This window comes from Nerophis lumbriciformis, linkage group LG23, assembly GCF_033978685.3.
Source record: "Nerophis lumbriciformis linkage group LG23, RoL_Nlum_v2.1, whole genome shotgun sequence".
NCBI lineage: Eukaryota > Metazoa > Chordata > Actinopteri > Syngnathiformes > Syngnathidae > Nerophis > Nerophis lumbriciformis.
This window is the reverse complement of record NC_084570.2, coordinates 40,804,318-40,825,032: the sequence shown is the minus strand read 5'-3', so window position 1 is coordinate 40,825,032 and position 20,715 is coordinate 40,804,318. Positions and strand designations below refer to the sequence as shown.

Genomic DNA, 20,715 nt, shown 5'->3' with positions numbered 1-20,715 from the left:
AGTAAGTATGTTTATTTTTTATCAGTTTTTAGAGTCTATAATATTATGTTTATTTGAGAAACTATATTATTTATCACTAATTTAGTTAGAATTTATTCATTTTAGCACTGCTAAATTGTATGTAAATGTATATATTTTATCAGTTTTTATTAATCCCAAAACATGTGACTAAATTAGTCAAGCTGTGTTTTCATTTGCACATTAATTTTATTGACAGTTTATTTCAGAAAGATATATCATGATTATTATTATTATTTATTATCAATATAGATAGAATTTATTTATTGGAACACAAATAGTTTGTGAAATGTAATCAATAATTGTAATACATTTTTGTGAATGTATTATCATCAGTTTTTAGAGTCTATAAGATGATTTTTATTTAAGAAACATATATATATATATATATATATATATATATATATATATATTATTATTAATTTAGTTATACTTTAATTATTTGAGCACTGTGTAATTGTATGTAAATGTATTTTCATACATTTTTATGTATCCCAAAAAATATGACTAAATTGGTCAATCTGTATTTTCATTTGTACTTAATTTGTATTGATAGTTTATTTCCGAAAAATACATCATGATTATTATTATTATTTACTATCAATTTAGTTAGAATGTATTTATTTTAGAACAACATAGTTTGTAAATAGTAATAAATAATTTTAATACATTTTTGTAAGTATTTACATTTATTTTTCATAAGTTTTTTGAGTCTATAAAATTTTGTTTATTTAAGAAACTATATTATGTATCACCAATTTAGTTAGAATGTATTCATTTCAGCACTGCTTAATTGTATGTAAATGTATATATTTTATCAGTTTTAATTAATCCCAAAACATGTGACTAAATTAGTCAAGCTGTATTTTCATTTGCATAGTAATTTTGTTGACAGTTTATTTCAGAAACATTTATCATGATTATTATTATTATTTATTATCAATATACTTAGAATGTATTTATTTTAGCACAAATAGTCTGTGAAATGTAATTAATAATTGTAATACATTTTTGTAAATATGTTTATTTATTTTTCATTAGTTTTTAGAGTCTATAAAATGATGTGTATTTAAGAAACATATATATTATCATTTATTATTAATTTATTTAGAATTTAATTATTTCAGCACTGCATAGTTGTATGAAAATTTATTTTTTATTATTTATTATTTTTATGTATCCAAAAAATGATGAATACATTTGTAAAGTTGGATTTTCATTTGCACTTAAATTGTATTAACAGTTTATTTCAGAAACATGTATCATCATTATTATTCTCATTTATTATAAATTTGATTAGATTTTTTTAGCACAACAATTTGCAAATTGTAATACATATTTGTAATAAGTTCTAATACATATGCACATTCATTTTTCATCAGTTTATAAGATTATGTTTATTTAAGGAACATATATATTATTATTTATTATTAATTCAGTTAGAATTTACATATTTGAGCACTGCGTGATTGTATGTAAATGTATTTTTCATCCGTTTTTATGAATCCCCCAAAAATATGACTCAATTGGTCAAGCTGTATTATCATTTGCATATTAATTTTATTGACAGTTTATTTCATGATTATCATTATTATTATTTATAACTAATTTAGTTAGAATGCATTTATTTTAGCACAACATAGGTTGTAAACTATAATGAATAATTTTTGTGAATTTTAATAAATATGTACATTTATTTTTCATCAGTTTTTAGTCTATATGATGATATTTATTTAAGAAACATACATATTATCATTTATTATTAATTTACTGAAGTACATTTATTTTTCATTAGTTTTTTGAGTTCCCTTTTTGCAGTATATTTGATTAGTATTTCTTTTTGCAATCAGCCTGACTTAAGCCTTGAAAATAATCTTTGTGATGAACACATTCTTCTGACAACGTAGTAAACTGTAAGTAGGTGAGATATAATTGTTGAATATGATTCAAATTAAGATTATTATTTCAGTGCTAGTATTTAAGTGGGCCCTGGGCCACCCTATAGTGGAAAAATTGGGCCCCGAGGTCAAAAAGGTCATGTCTTCACCATGTAATAATTACAATATTTATAATAATAACAATAATACATTTGATTTAGAGTGGACTTTTTGTCAAAAGTTACAAAAAATATGTTAAAAAATCTCATGACTCACTTAAGTGCTTCTCTTAAAGTGACGATCTCGTCTCTCAGTCTCCTGTTTTCCTTTTTAAGGCTATTAATTTCTCCACCTACAACAAACACAGACATTGGAGGGTTAACGAGCAAAGCGGCAGACAACAAATCCAGCATTAGTCCTTTATTACCTCCGTCAGGAGGTTATGTAACGCTTTATCTCTCCCTTAGTTAGCAAAATAACAGTATCATCTGTTATAAGTACACCTCCGCATAACATTGTATCCTAATTAACGTCAAAGAAAACAAAAAAAAAAGAAAGAAATATAGATCGACTTACAACAAAGAATAACTTTAACATTGTTTTTAGTTGGTAACAGAAAATATTTAAAATACATCAATTTGCCTAAAAAGTAATAATTAAAGCCATATTTAAACTATAAATTGTTTTGATTAATTGAACCATTTGATAAAAAAAAAAAAAAAAATATATATATATATATATATTTTTTTTTTCCTTTTTTTTTTTCTTCTTTTTCTTTTTCTTCCATGCAACCAGAAGGAGCCATATTAAAATAAAAAAAAATAAAAAATAAAAAAAATAATTAAAACTGTATTCAAACTATACATTTTTGTGACCAAATTGAACCATTTGATACTGTAAATAAAAACAAAAACAAAAAAATACATATTTTATGTACATATATATATATATATATATATATATATATATATATATATATATATATATATATATATATATATATATATATATGTATATATATATATATATATATATATATATATATATATACATATATATATATATATATATATATATATATATATATATATTTTCCATGCAACCAGAAGGAGCTTTATTTAAAAACAAATTAATTAAAAAAAAAATTATAATACAAAAATAAAAATTAATGTAAATAAATAAATGAATAATGTAAGTGTATGTAAAATGTCAATTCATGAATGACAAGGCGCTTCATATGAAGCATTACTGCAAACTTTTCTAGCATCTTCTTGCTCCGTCATTGGTAAGCATATCATGTCAAATCTTCTAAATATTCTAATTTTTCCCAGTGGCGTACAGCAACAGTGCTGGTCTGTGTTGTTTCAGGAAGACGTGTATGTTTTGTTATGCCGCATATATTAATTTGCATAAAAAAATGAGTGAACCATTTATTTCCCATGAATTTACAAAATATCATTCACGTTATATTAAAGTTTGAGTGAAAATCATTGTTATTTTTCATGTCAAATTGTGCTGACACTTTTGGTATTTTACAGAGCATTGATGTAAATATAAAAACGGCACCACTGTTATTTTTACAGAACATTTTCGAGATTAAGCAGCCATTTTTTTAATACATTTTTTTTAACTGTAAAATTTACAATTTTTATTTTAATTTTTATTTAATTTTTACAGTGCATCACTTTAAATGGATAATCAATACCACTTTTATTCCTACACTCTGAACCCGGCGGCTTATTAAACCTTGCGGCTAATTCATAGATTTTTCTTCGCTGACAGCCATAATCCAAATAGCTCTAAAAAAAAATGTTTTAAATACACTGAAAAGGTGTGTTACTGTTTGTGCTATGGCGCCATCTTTTGGACGAGTTCGCTCACTGCAGCTGCTGCAGAGTCCTTTAATGCTTTCAACCGGAAGTAGAAGTGCCGTTCCTCTTCTAGACGTCCACAGTGTTTCTACTCGTATGGATTCTTCATTCAACGTTTTACGATATAACTAAAACAATTCATACTTACTAGAGCGACAGATTGTGATGTCTGTAGGAGTGTTTTCATGCGTATTTGTACGTGCTATCTTAATGTAATCAATCTAGCGTTGTTAGCATTAGCTAACATGCTATCAAGTTTACGAGTGTCTGTGTTAGCATTATTAACTTACAATGGCATTCTTTTTGTGTTGTTTCACTTTCACAAATTCCTCAGTAAATTCACTGAAACGTCACCGTGGAGTGAACGAGTCTGTTTAGCTGATTGGAGAGCTAGCTTGCGCACTACAATTTAGTGTGTGTGGCCTAAATACTCTATAGTCCATAAAATGATGCGGCTAATTTATGGATTTTTCTTCGCTTGCGATTATAAACCAAATAGTTTTTATTAAACACATGCAAATACATTGAAAAGGTGTGTTATTGTTTGTGCTATGGCACCATCGTTTGGGTGAGTTTGGGCCCTGCAGGTGCTGCTGCATAAATGTGAATTCCTGCTGTTTAAAACTTTAAACCGGAAGTAAAAGTGCCGTTTCGTCTTCCAATCGTCCATAGCCTTCAACATGTATGGATTCTTCATTTGTCACTCCAAGCAACGTTTGTAATTTTTACAATATAACCAAAACAATTATTACTTACTAAACTGTCCCATGTGTGATGTCTGTAGGAGTGTTTTCATGCATATTTGTACGTGCTATCGTAATGTAATCAAGCTGGTGTCGTTAGCCTTAGCTAATATGCTAACACGTTTACGAGTGTGTGTGTGTGTTAGTATTATTAAATTACAACGGTATTCTTTTTGTATTGTTTCAGTTTCACAAATTCCTCAGTAAATTCACCAAAACGTCACCGTGGAGTTATTGAGTCTGTTTAGCTGATTGGAGAGCTAGCTTGCGCAGCTAGTGGGTCAATGACGATGACTTCTGTTTTGTTTGATCAGCCGTTTTACTGCCAGACACCATTTGGAAACAAGTAAAGTATGTAAATAAAAACTAGTAAAATATTTATGTGTAATCAACTCATTTCACAACATATATATGCGACATATAGTCCGGTGCGGCTAATATATGGAAAATATATAAATTCTTCCTCTAGAATTTTCGTGCATTTTCGTACGTGCTATCGTAATGTAATCAATCTAGCGTCGTTAGCATTAGCTAACATGCTAGCACGTTTACGAGTGTATGTTAGTGCTATTAACTTACAAATGGCATTCTTTTTGTGTTGTTTCCGTTTTGTAAATTCACCAAAACGTCACTGTGGAGTTATTGAGTGTGTTTAGCTGATTGGAGCGCTAGCTTGCGCAACTAGTGGGTCAATGACGATGACTTCTGTTTTGTTTGATCAGCCGTTTTACTGCCAGACACCGTTTGGAAACAAGTAAAGTATGTAAATAAAAACTAGTAAAATATGTATGTGTAATCAACTCATTTCACAACATATATATATGCGACATATAGTCCGGTGCGGCTAATATATGGAAAATATATATTTCTTCCTCTAGAATTTTCGTGCATTTTTGTACGTGCTATCGTAATGTAATCAATCTAGCGTCGTTAGCATTAGCTAACATGCTAGCACGTTTACGAGTGTATGTTAGTGTTATTAACTTACAAATGGCAGTCTTTTTGTGTTGTTTCCGTTTTGTAAATTCACCAAAACGTAACTGTGGAGTTATTGAGTGTGTTTAGCTGATTGGAGGAGCGCTAGCTTGCGCAACTAATGGGTCAATGACGATGACTTCTGTTTTGTTTGATCAGCCGTTTTACTGCCAGACACCGTTTGGAAACAAGTAAAGTATGTAAATAAAAACTAGTAAAATATGTATGTGTAATCAACTCATTTCACAACATATATATATGCGACATATAGTCCGGTGCGGCTAATATATGGAAAATATATATTTCTTCCTCTAGAATTTTCGTGCATTTTTGTACGTGCTATCGTAATGTAATCAATCTAGCGTCGTTAGCATTAGCTAACATGCTAGCACGTTTACGAGTGTATGTTAGTATTATTAACTTACAAATGGCATTCTTTTTGTGTTGTTTCCGTTTTGTAAATTCACCAAAACGTCACTGTGGAGTTATTGAGTCTGTTTAGCTGATTGGAGAGCTAGCTTGCGCAGCTACCCTCCGTGATCTTGACTGTGTTGACACTTTTAAGAAACATTTGAAAACTTCTCTTTTTAGTAAAGCTTTTAGTTAATGCACCTTTTAACCATCATTTTTAATCCACTGTATATCCTTTTTTATGATGTTGCCCCTGTTGTTTTAATTGAATTGTTGTTTTACTTCGCCTATGTTTTGTACAACGCTTTGTGATTTTATCTGTGAAAAGCGCTTTATAAATAAAATGTACTACTTACTTAAGTACTAGTGGGTCCATTACGATGACTTCTGTTTTGTTTGATCAGCCGTTTTACTGCCGTGTTACATACACCGTTTGTAAACAATTAAGGTATGTAAATAGACATTTCTGTGTAAATAACTAATTTCACCACGTTTATATCTGTGGCTTGGAGTCCAGTGCGACTAATATGTGGAAATATATATTTTTCCCCTAGAATTTAGTGGGTGTGGCTTATATACCAGTGCGCTCTATAGTCCGGATAATAGGGTAATTGTCAAATTCTGCCGACTTTTTTTAATCAACCATCTTTTTTCGTGTCTATGTTTGCGTCCATGGCTGTTGGAGAGGAGTGCATTACCCAGCAGCGTGACGTGGTGGAGGGTCTGCATCTGCGACACTTCGAACTCATGCTGCCTCCTCTTGGCCACCTCCTGAGTGACCGTGCAGCGGTCGCACAAGCCCGCCCTCAGCCTGCGCCACACCAAGACGCGTCAGAACCACGTTTCCTTTCCACGCCAGGAGCGCGGGACCAAACCCACCTGTTCTCCAGGGTCTTGATGTTCTCGGTGAGCAATCGCTGCTGCTCCTTCATCTGCTGGTTCCTGGCGAACAACTCCTCCATGCGCTTGGTGTCGCTGAGGGAAACAAGCAAGTATGGGATGATATCAGCATGTACAATGTCCGATACGGAAAACTGGACAGCCAGTTACAGCAATTTCTTCTATTTTACTAAAGTCATTCACATGATAGGCTGTAGGCTACTAGCAGCTACGCAGCAGCTAAGCACTCAATAGCAAACAAGCCAGACCACTGATGGTATGTGTACCACATATATATATATATATATATATATATATATATATTAGAGATGTCCGATAATGACTTTTTTGCCAATATCCGATATTCCAATATTGTCCAACTCTTAAATACCGATTCCGATATCAACCGATTCCGATATATACAGTTGTAGAATTAACACATAATTATGTCTAATTTTGTTGTGATGCCCCGCTGGATGCATTAAACAATGTAACAAGGTTTTCCAAAATAAATCAACTCAAGTTATGGAAAAAAATGCCAACATGGCACTGCCATATTTATTATTGAAGTCACAAAGTGCATTATTTTTTTTAACATGCCTCAAAACAGCAGCTTGGAATTTGGGACATGCTCTCCCTGAGAGAGCATGAGGAGGTTGAGGTGGGTGGGGTTGGGGGGGGTGGAGTAGGGGGTAGCGGGGGGTGTATATTGTAGCGTCCCGGAAGAGTTAGTGCTGAAAGGGGTTCTGGGTATTTGTTCTGTTGTGTTTATGTTGTGTTACGGTGCGGATGTTCTCCCGAAATGTTTTTGTCATTCTTGTTTGGTGTGGGTTCACAGTGTGGCGCTTATTTGCAACAGTGTTAAAGTTGTTTATAGGCCCACCCTCAGTGTGACCTGTATGGCTGTAAAACAGGGCCAGAGCATAATACTACCACCACCATGCTTGACGGTAGGAATGGTGTTCCTGGGATTAAAGGCCTCACCTTTTCTCCTCCAAACATCCATCCATCCATCCATTTTCTACCGCTTATTCCCTTTTGGGGTCGCGGGGGGCGCTGGAGCCTATCTCAGCTACAATCGGGCGGAAGGCGGGGTACACCCTGGACAAGTCGCCACCTCATCGCAGGGCCAACACAGATAGACGGACAACATTCCCACTCACATCCACACACTAGGGCCAATTTAGTGTTGCCAATCAACTTATCCCCAGGTGCATGTCTTTGGAAGTGGGAGGAAGCCGGAGTACCCGGAGGGAACCCACGCAGTCACGGGGAGAACATGCAAACTCCACACAGAAAGATCCCGAGCCCGGGATTGAACCCAAGACTACTCAGGACCTTCGTATTGTGAGGCAGATGCACTAACCCCTCTGCCACCGTGCTGCCTCCTCCAAACATATTGCTGGGTATTGTGGCCAAACAGCTAATTTTTTGTTTCATCTGACATCACATGGACCTTCTGGAGGAAAGTTCTGTGGTCAAAAATTCAAGCAGAAGCTTGCCAGAAGCTTGTGAATGGCTACCAAAAGCGCCTTATTGCAGTGAAACTTGCCAAGGGACATGTACCGTATTTTCCGCACTATTAGCCGCACCTAAAAACCACAAATTTTCTCAAAAGCTGACAGTGCGCCTTTTAACCCGGTGCGCTTTATATATGGATAAATATTAAGATTCATTTTCATAAAGTTTAGGTCTCGCAACTACGGTAAACAGCCGCCATCTTTTTTCCCCGTAGAAGAAGCGCGCGGTGCATGCTGGGATATGTGACGTTTCATTTCCATTTGTGTGTTTATGTAAAGACCCCAAAATGGCTCCTGTTAAGTGTGTTGTCTGTCTAATTATAAATAATGCAGACGAGGCGTGTTAACTGAGTTCTCAACGTTTACTCACAGCGTGCTCATAACCACATTCTAACTCCCAGCATACAACAACGCTTCTCAGGGCTACCGCGCATGCTCGTCACTATCGTTGCATGCTGGGTAGTGTAGTTGTTATATTTGCTAGCTCATAACATCACATTAAGAGACACGCTTACGCGCTTAATTCAATACTCGCCGTCATTCCGGGTGGATTGACAAAAGACCTCCAGCCGCTGGATATTGGTGTCAACAGGGCATTCAAATCACGACTGCGAACGGCGTGGGAACAATGGATGACCGAAGGCGAACACACCTTCACTAAGACAGGCAGACAGCGCCGGACGACATACGCCAACATCTGCCAGTGGATCGTAAATGCCTGGGCAGATATTTCGGTCACAACTGTGGTCCGAGCTTTCCGGAAGGCAGGATTCACAGAACTGCTGGACAACAGTGACACTGACTCCGATGACTTCGACGAGACGGAACCGGCCATTTTGGATCCCACATTTGCCCAACTTTTCAATTCGGACACCGAAGACGAAGAATTCGAAGGATTTACGAATGAAGAATAACTTCAGAAAGTGAGCGCTATGTTTATTTTGTGTGTTGTGACATTAACGTTCGAGCAACATTATGTTGCTATTGCTCTGCACTATTTTGAATTTTACTATGTTTGTGATTGCACATTTGCGTACATTTTGGGACAGAGTTGTTAGAACGCTGGTTTTTAATATATTATTAAAGTTTGACTGACCTATCTGACTGTTTTTTTGACATTCCCTTTAGCGCAGCGTAGGCGCGGCTTATAGGTGGACAAAGTTTTGAAATATGCCATTCATTGAAGGTGCGGCTAATAACCCGGGGCGGCTTATAGTGCGGAAAATACGGTAACCAAATATTAACATTGCTGTATGTATACTTTTGACCCAGCAGATTTGCTCACATTTTCAGTAGACCCATAATAAATTCATAAAAGAACCAACTTCATGAATGTTTTTTGTGACCAACAAGTATGTGCTCCAATCACTCTATCACAAAAAAAATAAGAGTTGTAGAAATGATTGGAAACTCAAGACAGCCATGACATTATGTTCTTTACAAGTGTATGTAAACTTTTGACTATGTATGTATGGATATACTGTATATACAGTACAGGCCAAAAGTTTGGACACACCTTCTCATTCAATGCATTTTCTTTATTTTCATGACTATTTACATCGTAGATTGTCACATCAAAACTATGAATGAACACATGTGGTGTTATGTACTTAACAAAAAAAAAGTGAAATAACTGAAAACATGTTTTATATTCTAGTTTCTTCAAAATAGCCACCCTTTTGCTCTGATTACTGCTTTGCACACTCTTGGCATTCTCTCGATGAGCTTCAAGCACGCCTGTGAAGTGAAAACCGTTTCAGGTCACTACCTCTTGAATGCAATATACCAACATTTTGGCATCGGTACCGGTACCAAAAAGTATTTAGATACTTTTTAAGCGAAATGTACCACTAAAAATGTTGTTATTAGCTTTATCTTACCAGAAAAGCTCAAGATAAAATCAACTTTAATGTTAGTTTTGAAGCCAAAACACGTCCATTCTCCCTCTCCTGTCTCCGCTTGTAGGTGCTCCGTGTGTGTGTTGACTCACACGCACCTGGGCTCATATTACCAGCAATGCAATGGAAAAAAAGAGGCTTTTTTTAACGACACTTCATTAGTATCTGTGTACTGTACACTAAAACAACCACTGTGGGTTATGTCGGACTCCATTGCAGATATTTCACAACTTAAGGAAACTGAAAGAGAATATTGTTTTGAGCAGGAGGTTACAGCTCGATGAATGAGGGAAGAAATCAGAATCAGAATCAGAATCAGAGTCAGAGTCAGAATCAGAATCAGAATAGTTTTAAGACGTGGTGTGAAGCCTGCGCTCACTTACCAGCCTTTCTTGTTGGACAACTCTTGGACCTTCATCTGCCAGCCTGCCAGGCGAAAACAAAGCAGTTGTTTATAAAAGCAGATTTCTACTTTTGGCTGATATTTTTAGCAAAATAAAACAAAAACAAAATCACCATTCTCTGCAGTGGACATGTGTTTTGAACCTATAACGGCAAACGTATCATACGTTTTTTTTTTTTGTTTTTTTTTTTTTACTAGTTTGCTTCTTGGGGATATTCAGCACCACAGTTCGCTCACAATAGACAATAAACACTTAGGTATTTTTTACATGTGAATAATATAAATACAGTCTATTATACAGCATTATTCACATGTGAATAACATAAATACAGTCTATTATACAGCATTATTCACATGTGAATATCATAAATACAGTCTATTATACAGCATTATTCACATGTGAATATCATAAATACAGTCTATTATACAGCATTATTCACATGTGAATAATATAAATACAGTCTATTATACAGCATTATTCACATGTGAATAAAATAAATACAGTCTATTATACAGCATTATTCACATGTGAATATCATAAATACAGTCTATTATACAGCATTATTCACATGTGAATAATATAAATACAGTCTATTATACAGCATTATTCACATGTGAATAATGTAAATACAGTCTATTATACAGCATTATTCACATGTGAATATCATAAATACAGTCTATTATACAGCATTATTCACATGTGAATGATATAAATACAGTCTATTATACAGCATTATTCACATGTGAATAATATAAATACAGTCTATTATACAGCATTATTCACATGTGACTATCATAAATACAGTCTATTATACAGCATTATTCACATGTGAATAATATAAATACAGTCTATTATACAGCATTATTCACATGTGAATAACATAAATACAGTCTATTATACAGCACTATTCACCTGTGAATAATATAAATACATTATACATTTAAGTACAGTCAAAAAGGAACATATGCATTATACAGTCTGATGGCTGTCGGTATGAAGGACTTCCTGTGTCGTTCCGTGTTGCATTTTGGGAGTCTGAGCCTTCCACTGAACGTGCTCATTCTCTCCGCCAGGTCCGAGTGTAGTGGGTGGGAGGTGTTGTCCATAATGGCTAGGAGTTTTGCTAGACTTCTCCTCTCTGACACCACCGCCAGAGAGTCGAGCTCCACTCCCTTATTTATAAAGTTCAACATTTACAAAGGGGGTTGTTAATTCAATAAAGTAATGATAGTAGAATGTCAAATGTATATATGTAGTAATGTGTATAGTTATAAGCTCACACAGGTCCTGTAAATAGTCTACATTTGGAGCAAAGCATCATAGTTTTCACAGCTTTTTGGTTGTTAGAGGTAGATAGCGTTTTAAAGTAAAGTGCTAACTCTTTTTTAAAGGCACAAAAAACAGGTTTGGTATTGAGAACCTTACAATCATGAATATAAAACTTAGCCAATAGTATACTGAGATGACGCCGCTGTAGTGGCTGCTGGTGGCAGGAGCTCTGTGCTCTTGTGTCATCCTTTTGTGTTCCTGATGTTTCCCTCTTGTTTTCTTGTGTTTTTTTTTGCCTTTTGGTTGGGGACCCTTTGGGACTGTGTGACAAGGTGTGGCACTTTTGAGACTGTAAAAATTGATTATTAATCTACTTGTTCATTTACTGTTAATATCTGCTTATTTTCAGTTTAACATGTTCTTTCTACACTTCTGTTAAAATTTTATAATCACTTATTCTTCTGTTGTTTGATACTTTACATTAGTTTTGGATGATACCACAAATGTAGGTATCGATCCGATACCAAGTAGTTACAGGATCATACATTGGTCATATTCAAAGTCCTCATGTGTCCAGGGACATATATACTGAGTTCATAAACATAATATGAAAAAAGGAAAAAAGATTTTGTGACAATAAAAAATATTGATGTAATCATAGTAGTATCGACTAGATACGCTATTGTACTTGGTATCATTACAGTGGATGTCAGGGGTAGATCCACCCATGGCATTTGTTTACATTGTGACGCCGGTGAGCTGTTGTATCCTCCTACGGTGGGTAGTGAAGTATGTTTAACTATTCCTCGTCCTCCAGTGATAATATTAATTGTAAGAAACTTACTTTATTTGTCGCCATGGAGGCCAGGATTAGTGATTTAGAATTTAGCCATGTCTTAAAGCACCTCTTTCGGAGGGCGTTTCAGTGTTATAACTTCACCTTTATCGTCAGTTTGTAGACCAAAATGCGTCCATTCTTCCTTTTTTGTCTACACACTGTGTCTGCTTGTAAGTACTCAGTGTGTGTGAACATGCTCCTCTGCTTGTAAACCAGCAATGTCAGGATGTGACGGCGCGCCGTAACGCCTGTAAAAAAAAAAGTATGGCGAACCGGTACTTTTCAAACAGAGTATAGTACCGTTTTTGATTCATTAGTACCGCAACACTATACTAGTACCGGTATACCGTACAACCCTATATCTATATCTATATATATGTATATATATATATATATATATATATATATATATATATATATATATATATATATATATATATATATATATATACATTAGGGCTGCAACTAACGATTAATATGATAATCGATTAATCTGTCGATTATTACTTCGATTAATCGATTAATAATGGGATAAAAGAGACAAACTACATTTCTATCCTTTCCAGTATTTTATTGGAAAAAAACCCCAGCATACTGGCGCCATGTTCTTTCAACTTGCCAAATGAAACAAGAAAAATGTTTAAAAAATGCACACTTTTGACACCCCTGCTATAGATAATAAAAATTTAAATCTGATAAATCTATGGATAAAAAGCATAGCCTGACGACGCATGCGCGTTTATCATAACTCTCTCGCTCTCTCTGTCTCTCCCCCTCCCTCACCAATGCTGCTGCGCGCACAATTTGTTGTGTTTTTTACCTTCTTAACCCTGAACGTACATTGAAAATACACGCAACCCTAACTCCAAATGTCCGGCATTTTGAGTATTGTTTACACAACGTGCGTTACGTGTCTCCGGTTTACAAATATGTCCGTGTGGAAACTCGTCCGGTACACCTCCGCACCGAAACGAAACCTCCGTACCGAAACGGTTGATACAAATACACGTACCGTTACACCCCTATTATTTTGATTATTGTTTCTCAGCTGTTTGTAAATGTTGCAGTTTATAAATAAAGGTTAAAAAAACAAAAAACATAGCCTCAGCACATGTGCATAGCATAGATCCAACGAATCGATGACTAAATTAATCGGCAACTATTTTTATAATAGATTTTAATCGATTTAATCGATTAGTTGTTGCAGCCCTATATACATACGTATATATATATATATATATATATACATATATATATATATATATATATATATATATATATATTTGACATTCTACTATCATTACTTGTTACAATACAACCCACTGGTGCTGTATTGTACTGTTTTTGTCCTTGTTTTAATTGTCCATGTTCATATGTTTGTTTGTAAATGTTGAACTTTACTAGTGTGGCGAAATCATTCTCTGCATTTGACCCATTACCCTTGATCAACCCTTGGGAGGTGAGGGGAGCAGTGAGCAGCAGCAGTGGCCGCGCCCGGGAATCACTTTTGTCGATTTAACCCCCAATTCCAACCCTTGGACAAAATCGACAAAATAAATAAAGGTGTGTATAAAAAAATAAAAATTAAATAAGATACAATTAAATAAACATACTATAATCCACATGAGGGCAGTAGCTGATTTATTAGATCAGGGGTGCCCACGCTTTTTTAACAGGCAAGCTACTTTTCAAATGGCCAAGTCGAGGGGATCTACCTCATCTATATTTATCATTTTTATTTATTCATTGGTGAAACAGATGTTTTTTGTTAACAAGTTAAAGGTGTTTAATGATAATACAAGCATGTTCCTTTCTTTCATGAAGACAGGAATATAAGTTGGTGTATTACCTGATCCTGATGACGTGCATTGACGTACACATTTTCAAATGGAGGAGAAAAAAAGTCCTCCTTTCTGTCCAATGCCACATGAAAGTGGTTGGTTTTTGCCATCTTATTTGTCCAGCTTCCATACTCCTTTTTAGAAACTTTACAAGAAATACGTTGGCGGCAATCTCCCTAGCTTGCTAGCTTGTGCATGCAAGCTTTCTGAGACTCTTATTTTGTTAGCGCAGGCAGGATGAAGCAGCGCTTTTATTGTGAAGACAGGAACTGTGCAGTCGGTCTTTAGAGTTTTGACGGCAGGTACGGCGCGAGAGTCTGTTGAAATAAAAAGTGTTTCTCGCCTTCCTGTCGGTCATTTTTTCTTAATACTGAGCTCACAGCAGCCAGCGTCATCTCACAAGTCCCTCGGGTGCCGTGAATGTCAATCAAGTGACAAAAGTGACGTCCTTAGTAAAGATTTTTTAGTTTTGTTTTTATTTATGCCTGGCTGACACACCTTCCGCGATCGACTGGTAGCTCGCGATCTAATGAGCACCCCTGGATTAGAGGATACAATTGTTACAAAGAAGAAACAATAGATTTTTGAAGAGAAACAAAGAGATAAGGTTAGAATGTGTATTGTATTTTATTACTGACCCATCATTGTGAAGTTAATCTGTAGATGCAATGTGATACTACTTAATATTTCATTATATATGTGTAACCCATATGGAAATATAGGGTCACGAATATATTCTCCTATTATTAATTTCTAATCTATGGTGTGCCAAAGTCACTTTGGTCACTTTAAAATTTTTAAAATTGATTTGTCAAAGTCATGTGGTCACTACAGGTTTAAATTAATTATGTATGCACGCAGCACGTTATTCACATGTTGGCCAGTAGAGGTCGCATGCACTTTTGTCATTCCCGGCATTCCTTCACTGAACGTCACAGTGAAGGCACGAGTCATATCGTTGCGTTGCAAAGACAAAGTTTATACGTTAAAATACTTGTCAATTCTCAAACCGAGTGTTGGAAAAGCAGCATAAGATAGCCTGATCCCAGTGGGAGCTGGATTGCTGTGTTTTGTGCTGCTGAGAACTCCAATTGTTTTTTTGTATGATCCTGAAGTCTGGTTCCAAGCTGGACTTGAGTTATGATGGCGAGCCAGTCCCAGTGAGTGAGAGTCTGCGGAGAGGGAGCGTTTGGATGTGGTGTGGCCAGCTGCATCGGTCTCCACACTCTGCAGTGATCTATAACTGAACTGATCCACCATCAGAGTCGCAAGTATCGAACCGAATCAGTATGGAATAACGGATTACAATAGAACTAAGGATTCCCAACCAAGGAATATAGACAGTGTTCAATTCAATACTACCCGGGTAGAATTCATTTTTTTAAAGGACAATTTAAAAAGGACATTTCTTCTATTTTGCTACTTTTGAATTTTGCAACAGAGCTCTATTTTTATTTCATTTTTGGGGGGTATTTTCAATTTAAAAAGCACACTGTTCATGTGTTATCGTTTATTATTGTGCAATAAATTTGCCAGCAGTTGTTCTGTGGTCCACTAAGTACGTAACGTCTCATTGCGAGTCTCTCAATTATACAGCCAAGAACCTAGCAATCTTAATTGTTGTACTAACCTGCTATCCTACAGTAGGGGTGCTACACACTTGGCGAGCCAGCCAGGAGCGCTGTGATTCCAAATTCATACTGTACGTACAATACAGAACAGCTCTGGCAACGTTTGTTCACAATTTTTGTAATACCTCTGACTTTACACTTGAAATATGGATGTCAATAAGTCTGAAAACATTAAGGTACCCAGTTCAGTACTGGTCAGTGGCATGTCTGGTACTGAAGTAGATGAGGAGGTATTTGACTTTTTGAATCAATATGGGTCCATTGAAAGAGTGGTTAAAATTGACAGTTCCGATACTAAATTCCAAAATTCTGCTATTGTTGAGTTTAAATCTGGTGAAGGTGTTAGTGTTCTTGCACGTGATTTACCATATAACAGACCTTCTTCAGATGACACAATTACACACTATATGCAGCTCTTATCTAGTGTTTATGCTGCTAATGCAGGTTCAAACATAACCAAATTTTACCTGTGTGAGCTTGAAGGCATTGCAAAATTGAGTGGCACAGACTTTGAAAAGGTCCTGCGAGAGGAGTTGGCCAGAATTCAAGAAAGCCGGCCAGCTCAACGAGATGAGGAGGTTGAGCACCAAACCCCCTCGTCTACTCCTCACAAGAGTGGAGTTGAACCAGCGTTTGTCCAGACCCCAACTCAGTCCACTCTAAATATGAATGCGGCCCCACTTAAACAAACCCTGCCTAGTGGTGCCAGATCACCCTTTCAGCTACCACTTAACCAAATTAATACACCTGAGGTGCAGAGAATGGTCGTGGAGCATATTGTAAAGAGCAGTGATATGTCGTCAACACACCATGCCAGGTTGAGGCCTTTCTCTGGGAAAACTCCCTGCCCCAGCCTGGAAGTTGATTATGACACTTGGCGTAGTAATGTCGAGTTCTACTTCAGCGATACCACAATCCCTGACAAGCAAGTGGTCAGAAGGATTGTAGAAAGTCTCCTTCCTCCAGCTGTAAATGTTATAAAGCATCTTGGGCCCCAGTCGAGCCCACGTGACTATTTGCATGTTCTTGACTCAGCCTACGGTACTGTAGATGATGCTGATGAGCTATTTGCAGCATTCCTTACTACCGACGCAGAGCCGGGTGAAAAGGCTTCTGCTTATTTACATCGCCTACAGTCAATACTGAGCAAAGTAGTCAAGAGGAATGGCATTCCTGCCAGCGACGCAGACCGGCAACTGCTGAAACAGTTCTGCAGGGGATGTTTCAACAATAGTTTAATCACACATCTTCAGCTGTCCCATCTGCAGAAGGATGCCCCACCCTCGTTCTCCGAGTTGTTGCTTTTAGTGAGGACGGAGGAAGACAAGCAGGCTGCTCGATCTCGTCGTATGAAGCAACAGGTTGGATTTCACAAAGCTAAAGTGCAGTCTAATAATGTTAACGTGTACAACTCTGATACAGATGAGAGGGACATAGCAGCCACTGCTGTAAAGGACAACTATAATGAGACTACAAAGAAAATACAAAAACAACTTGCACAACTTCAAGCCCAGTTGGCAAACCTGAAAGCGTCCGTGGATTAATCTTCCACAAAGGCTACCTCCAAGGGAGCTAAACCAAAGAAACCCAATGAAAGGGAGCCTAAGACAGAGGCTGTCCGAAGAGGCAAAAAGAAACCACGAGCGTGGTATTGCTTTAACTGTGGCGAAGATGGACATATAGCGCCAGCTTGTCCCAATGAGCCCAACCCGGAGGTTGTTGAGGCTAAACGCCAAGAACTCAAAGGGAAACAAAAGCTGTGGGACGAACAAAGCAAACAGGATTTTTAAATTCTGTTCCTGTTGAGGAGCAAACAGGAACAAAGACTAACACCAGCTCCAAACAAAATGTTTCAAGTTTTTCTCACAGAACCAAGCACCAATCTAAAATACCAAAAGGTTTAATTGGCAACAAATGCATCAGTGATGTGACTGTGTCAGGTGTAAAGTGTTACTGCCTTCTTGACACAGGGTCTCAGGTGACCACAATTTCAAACTCATTCTACACAGAACACCTGTCAGAACAACCTATCCAACCATTCAATCTTCTTGATGTGGAAGGTGTTAATGGTCAGTCCGTCCCATATTTGGGCTATGTAGAAGTCAGTATTGGGTTGCCAAAGGAGTTTATTGACACTGCACCCGAAGTGAACACACTAGCATTAGTGGTCCCTGATCAACGCTCCAACATTGACCTGCCTGTTCTAATAGGGACCAACTTACTTGATGTATTATATGAGGAAGAGTGCCAACACAACACTCAAAAGACCACTTCAACTGTTCATGGCTACAAAGAAATCCTCAGTGCACTTGAATTCAGACAAAAGCTAAAGAGCACTGGGCAAATAGGTCTAATGACACTCAAAGGGAAACCGCAGCAAGTTATTCCTGCACATGATAAAGTCCTTGTGGAAGGCCAGGTCAATGTCAATCCTGCAAATACGGAGAAATTGGCAGTTCTGGAGCAGCCAAGAAAGTCTGTCTTACCTGGTGGCATTTTCGTTGACTGTTGCCTCGTCACTTTGCCCCAGCAGCCTCAGCACAAGTTAGCTGTTTGGCTGAGAAACGAAACAGACCATGACATAACATTACCCACAAACAGTGTTGTCGCCGAACTACATATTCCTGAAAAGATTGTTGAAAAAAGTCCATTATCTGACAAGAATGCAGATACTGTGAACTGTTGTAGTGCAACTTCTTCTACAAATCAGTCCACAAACAACACCCTGACGTCTGACTTCGGCAATTCTCCTCTACCAAAGAAATGGAAAACCAGAGTCACAGAGAAACTCAATGGTTACTCTGATGTGTTTGCACATCATGACCTTGATTTTGGTCATGCCACCAAAGTCAAGCATCGTATCAAGCTCAAGGACGAGACGCCTTTTAAACAGCGTTCAAGACCCATACATCCCAATGACTATGAGGCTGTGAGGGAACACCTTAAAACACTGCGAGAAGCTGGTGTGATAAGGGAGTCCGAGTCACCCTACTCGTCACCCATAGTTGTTGTAAAGAAAAAGAACGGTGATGTCCGACTTTGTGTCGATTACCGTAAGTTGAATACGCAAACCATAAAGGATGCTTATGCATTACCAAACCTCGAAGAAGCATTCTCCGCCCTCACCGGGTCACAGTGGTTTTCTGTGATGGACCTCGAGTCCGGATATTACCAAATTGGTATGGAAGAGAGTGACAAAGCCAAGACTGCTTTTGTCTGTCCCCTGGGGTTTTGGGAGTTCAACCGTATGCCCCAGGGGATAACCAATGCGCCGAGTACATTTCAGCGCTTAATGGAGAAATGTATGGGTGACATTAACCTGAAAGAGGTGCTTGTCTTTCTTGATGATCTCATTGTGTTCTCTGCCTCCCTGGAGGAACATGAGGCCAGGCTTCTGCATGTCCTCCAACGCCTAAGAGAATATGGTCTCAAGCTCTCTCCCGAGAAGTGCAGATTCTTCCAAACGTCTGTACGTTATCTTGGACATATCGTCTCAAGAGATGGTGTCGAGACAGATCCTGAAAAAGTCATTGCACTAAAAACGTGGCCAAGGCCACAGACCCTAAAAGAATTGAAGTCCTTTTTAGGCTTCGCCGGCTATTATCGCCGCTTTGTCAAGGACTATTCTAAAATAGTAAAGCCACTAAACAGTCTCACTTCTGGCTATCCACCTCTCAGAAAAGGCCAGATGATGACGACATGTAAAGGGAAATATTTAAATCCAAAAGAGCCGTTCGCAGAACGATGGACACCTGCTTGTCAGGACGCTTTTGAATGCATCATAGAGAAGCTCCCATCTTCTCCCATCCTGGGGTTTGCAGATGCAAAGCTCCCCTATACACTGCATACGGATACCAGTACTACTGGTTTAGGAGCTGCTTTATACCAAGAGCAGGATGGCCAATCAAGGGTCATCGCCTATGCCAGTAGGGGACTTTCATCTAGTGAGGCAAGATATCCAGCACACAAGCTGGAGTTTCTAGCTTTAAAATGGGCAATCCTAGAGAAGTTCCAGGACTATCTCTATGGTAACAACTTCACTGTGGTAACAGATAACAATCCGTTAACTTACATACTCACCTCAGCTAAGCTAGATTCTGCCAGTTATCGCTGGTTAGCAGCCCTTTCTACGTTCAATTTCAACATCAAGTACAGGGCTGGAAAGAGCAATCAAGACGCCGATGGTCTCTCCAGGCGACCGCATGGAATGCTGGTTGATGATGACGCTTCACTGGAAGAAAGAGAGAGAATAAAGCGGTTCACCTCACATCATCTATCATCATCACCTGACCATCTAAACTTACCTGAAGATGTAGTTACAGCCCTATGTCACCGACACATGATAAGAGAAACCGACAACTTACCTTCCATCACGTTGGTTGAATCTCTAGCTCTCAACGCCGACGCTGTTCCAGACATCTACAGTGACGAAGAATTATTAGGTCATGTGACGGTACCCATCTTCAGTGAGGATGACCTCCGAGAACGACAGGAAGCTGACCCTGCCATCAAGCATGTTATTCATCTGCTGGAATCTGGA

The 20,715-nt window shown here is 37.2% G+C and overlaps 1 protein-coding gene across 2 annotated transcripts in view; it reads right to left on the bottom strand.

The window, feature by feature from the left end:
* rbbp8l (retinoblastoma binding protein 8-like) overlaps positions 1-20,715 on the bottom strand; it is a 61,086-nt gene that overhangs the window by 14,664 nt on the left and 25,707 nt on the right. For both annotated transcript variants that reach the window (XM_061985384.2, XM_061985385.2), the window contains exons 3-6: positions 10,576-10,618; positions 6,775-6,870; positions 6,594-6,706; positions 2,172-2,247 (exon numbers count right to left, since the gene is read on the bottom strand). In XM_061985384.2, the coding sequence (XP_061841368.1) occupies positions 2,172-2,247; positions 6,594-6,706; positions 6,775-6,870; positions 10,576-10,618 (328 nt within the window). The remainder of the gene's footprint in view (positions 1-2,171; positions 2,248-6,593; positions 6,707-6,774; positions 6,871-10,575; positions 10,619-20,715) is intronic.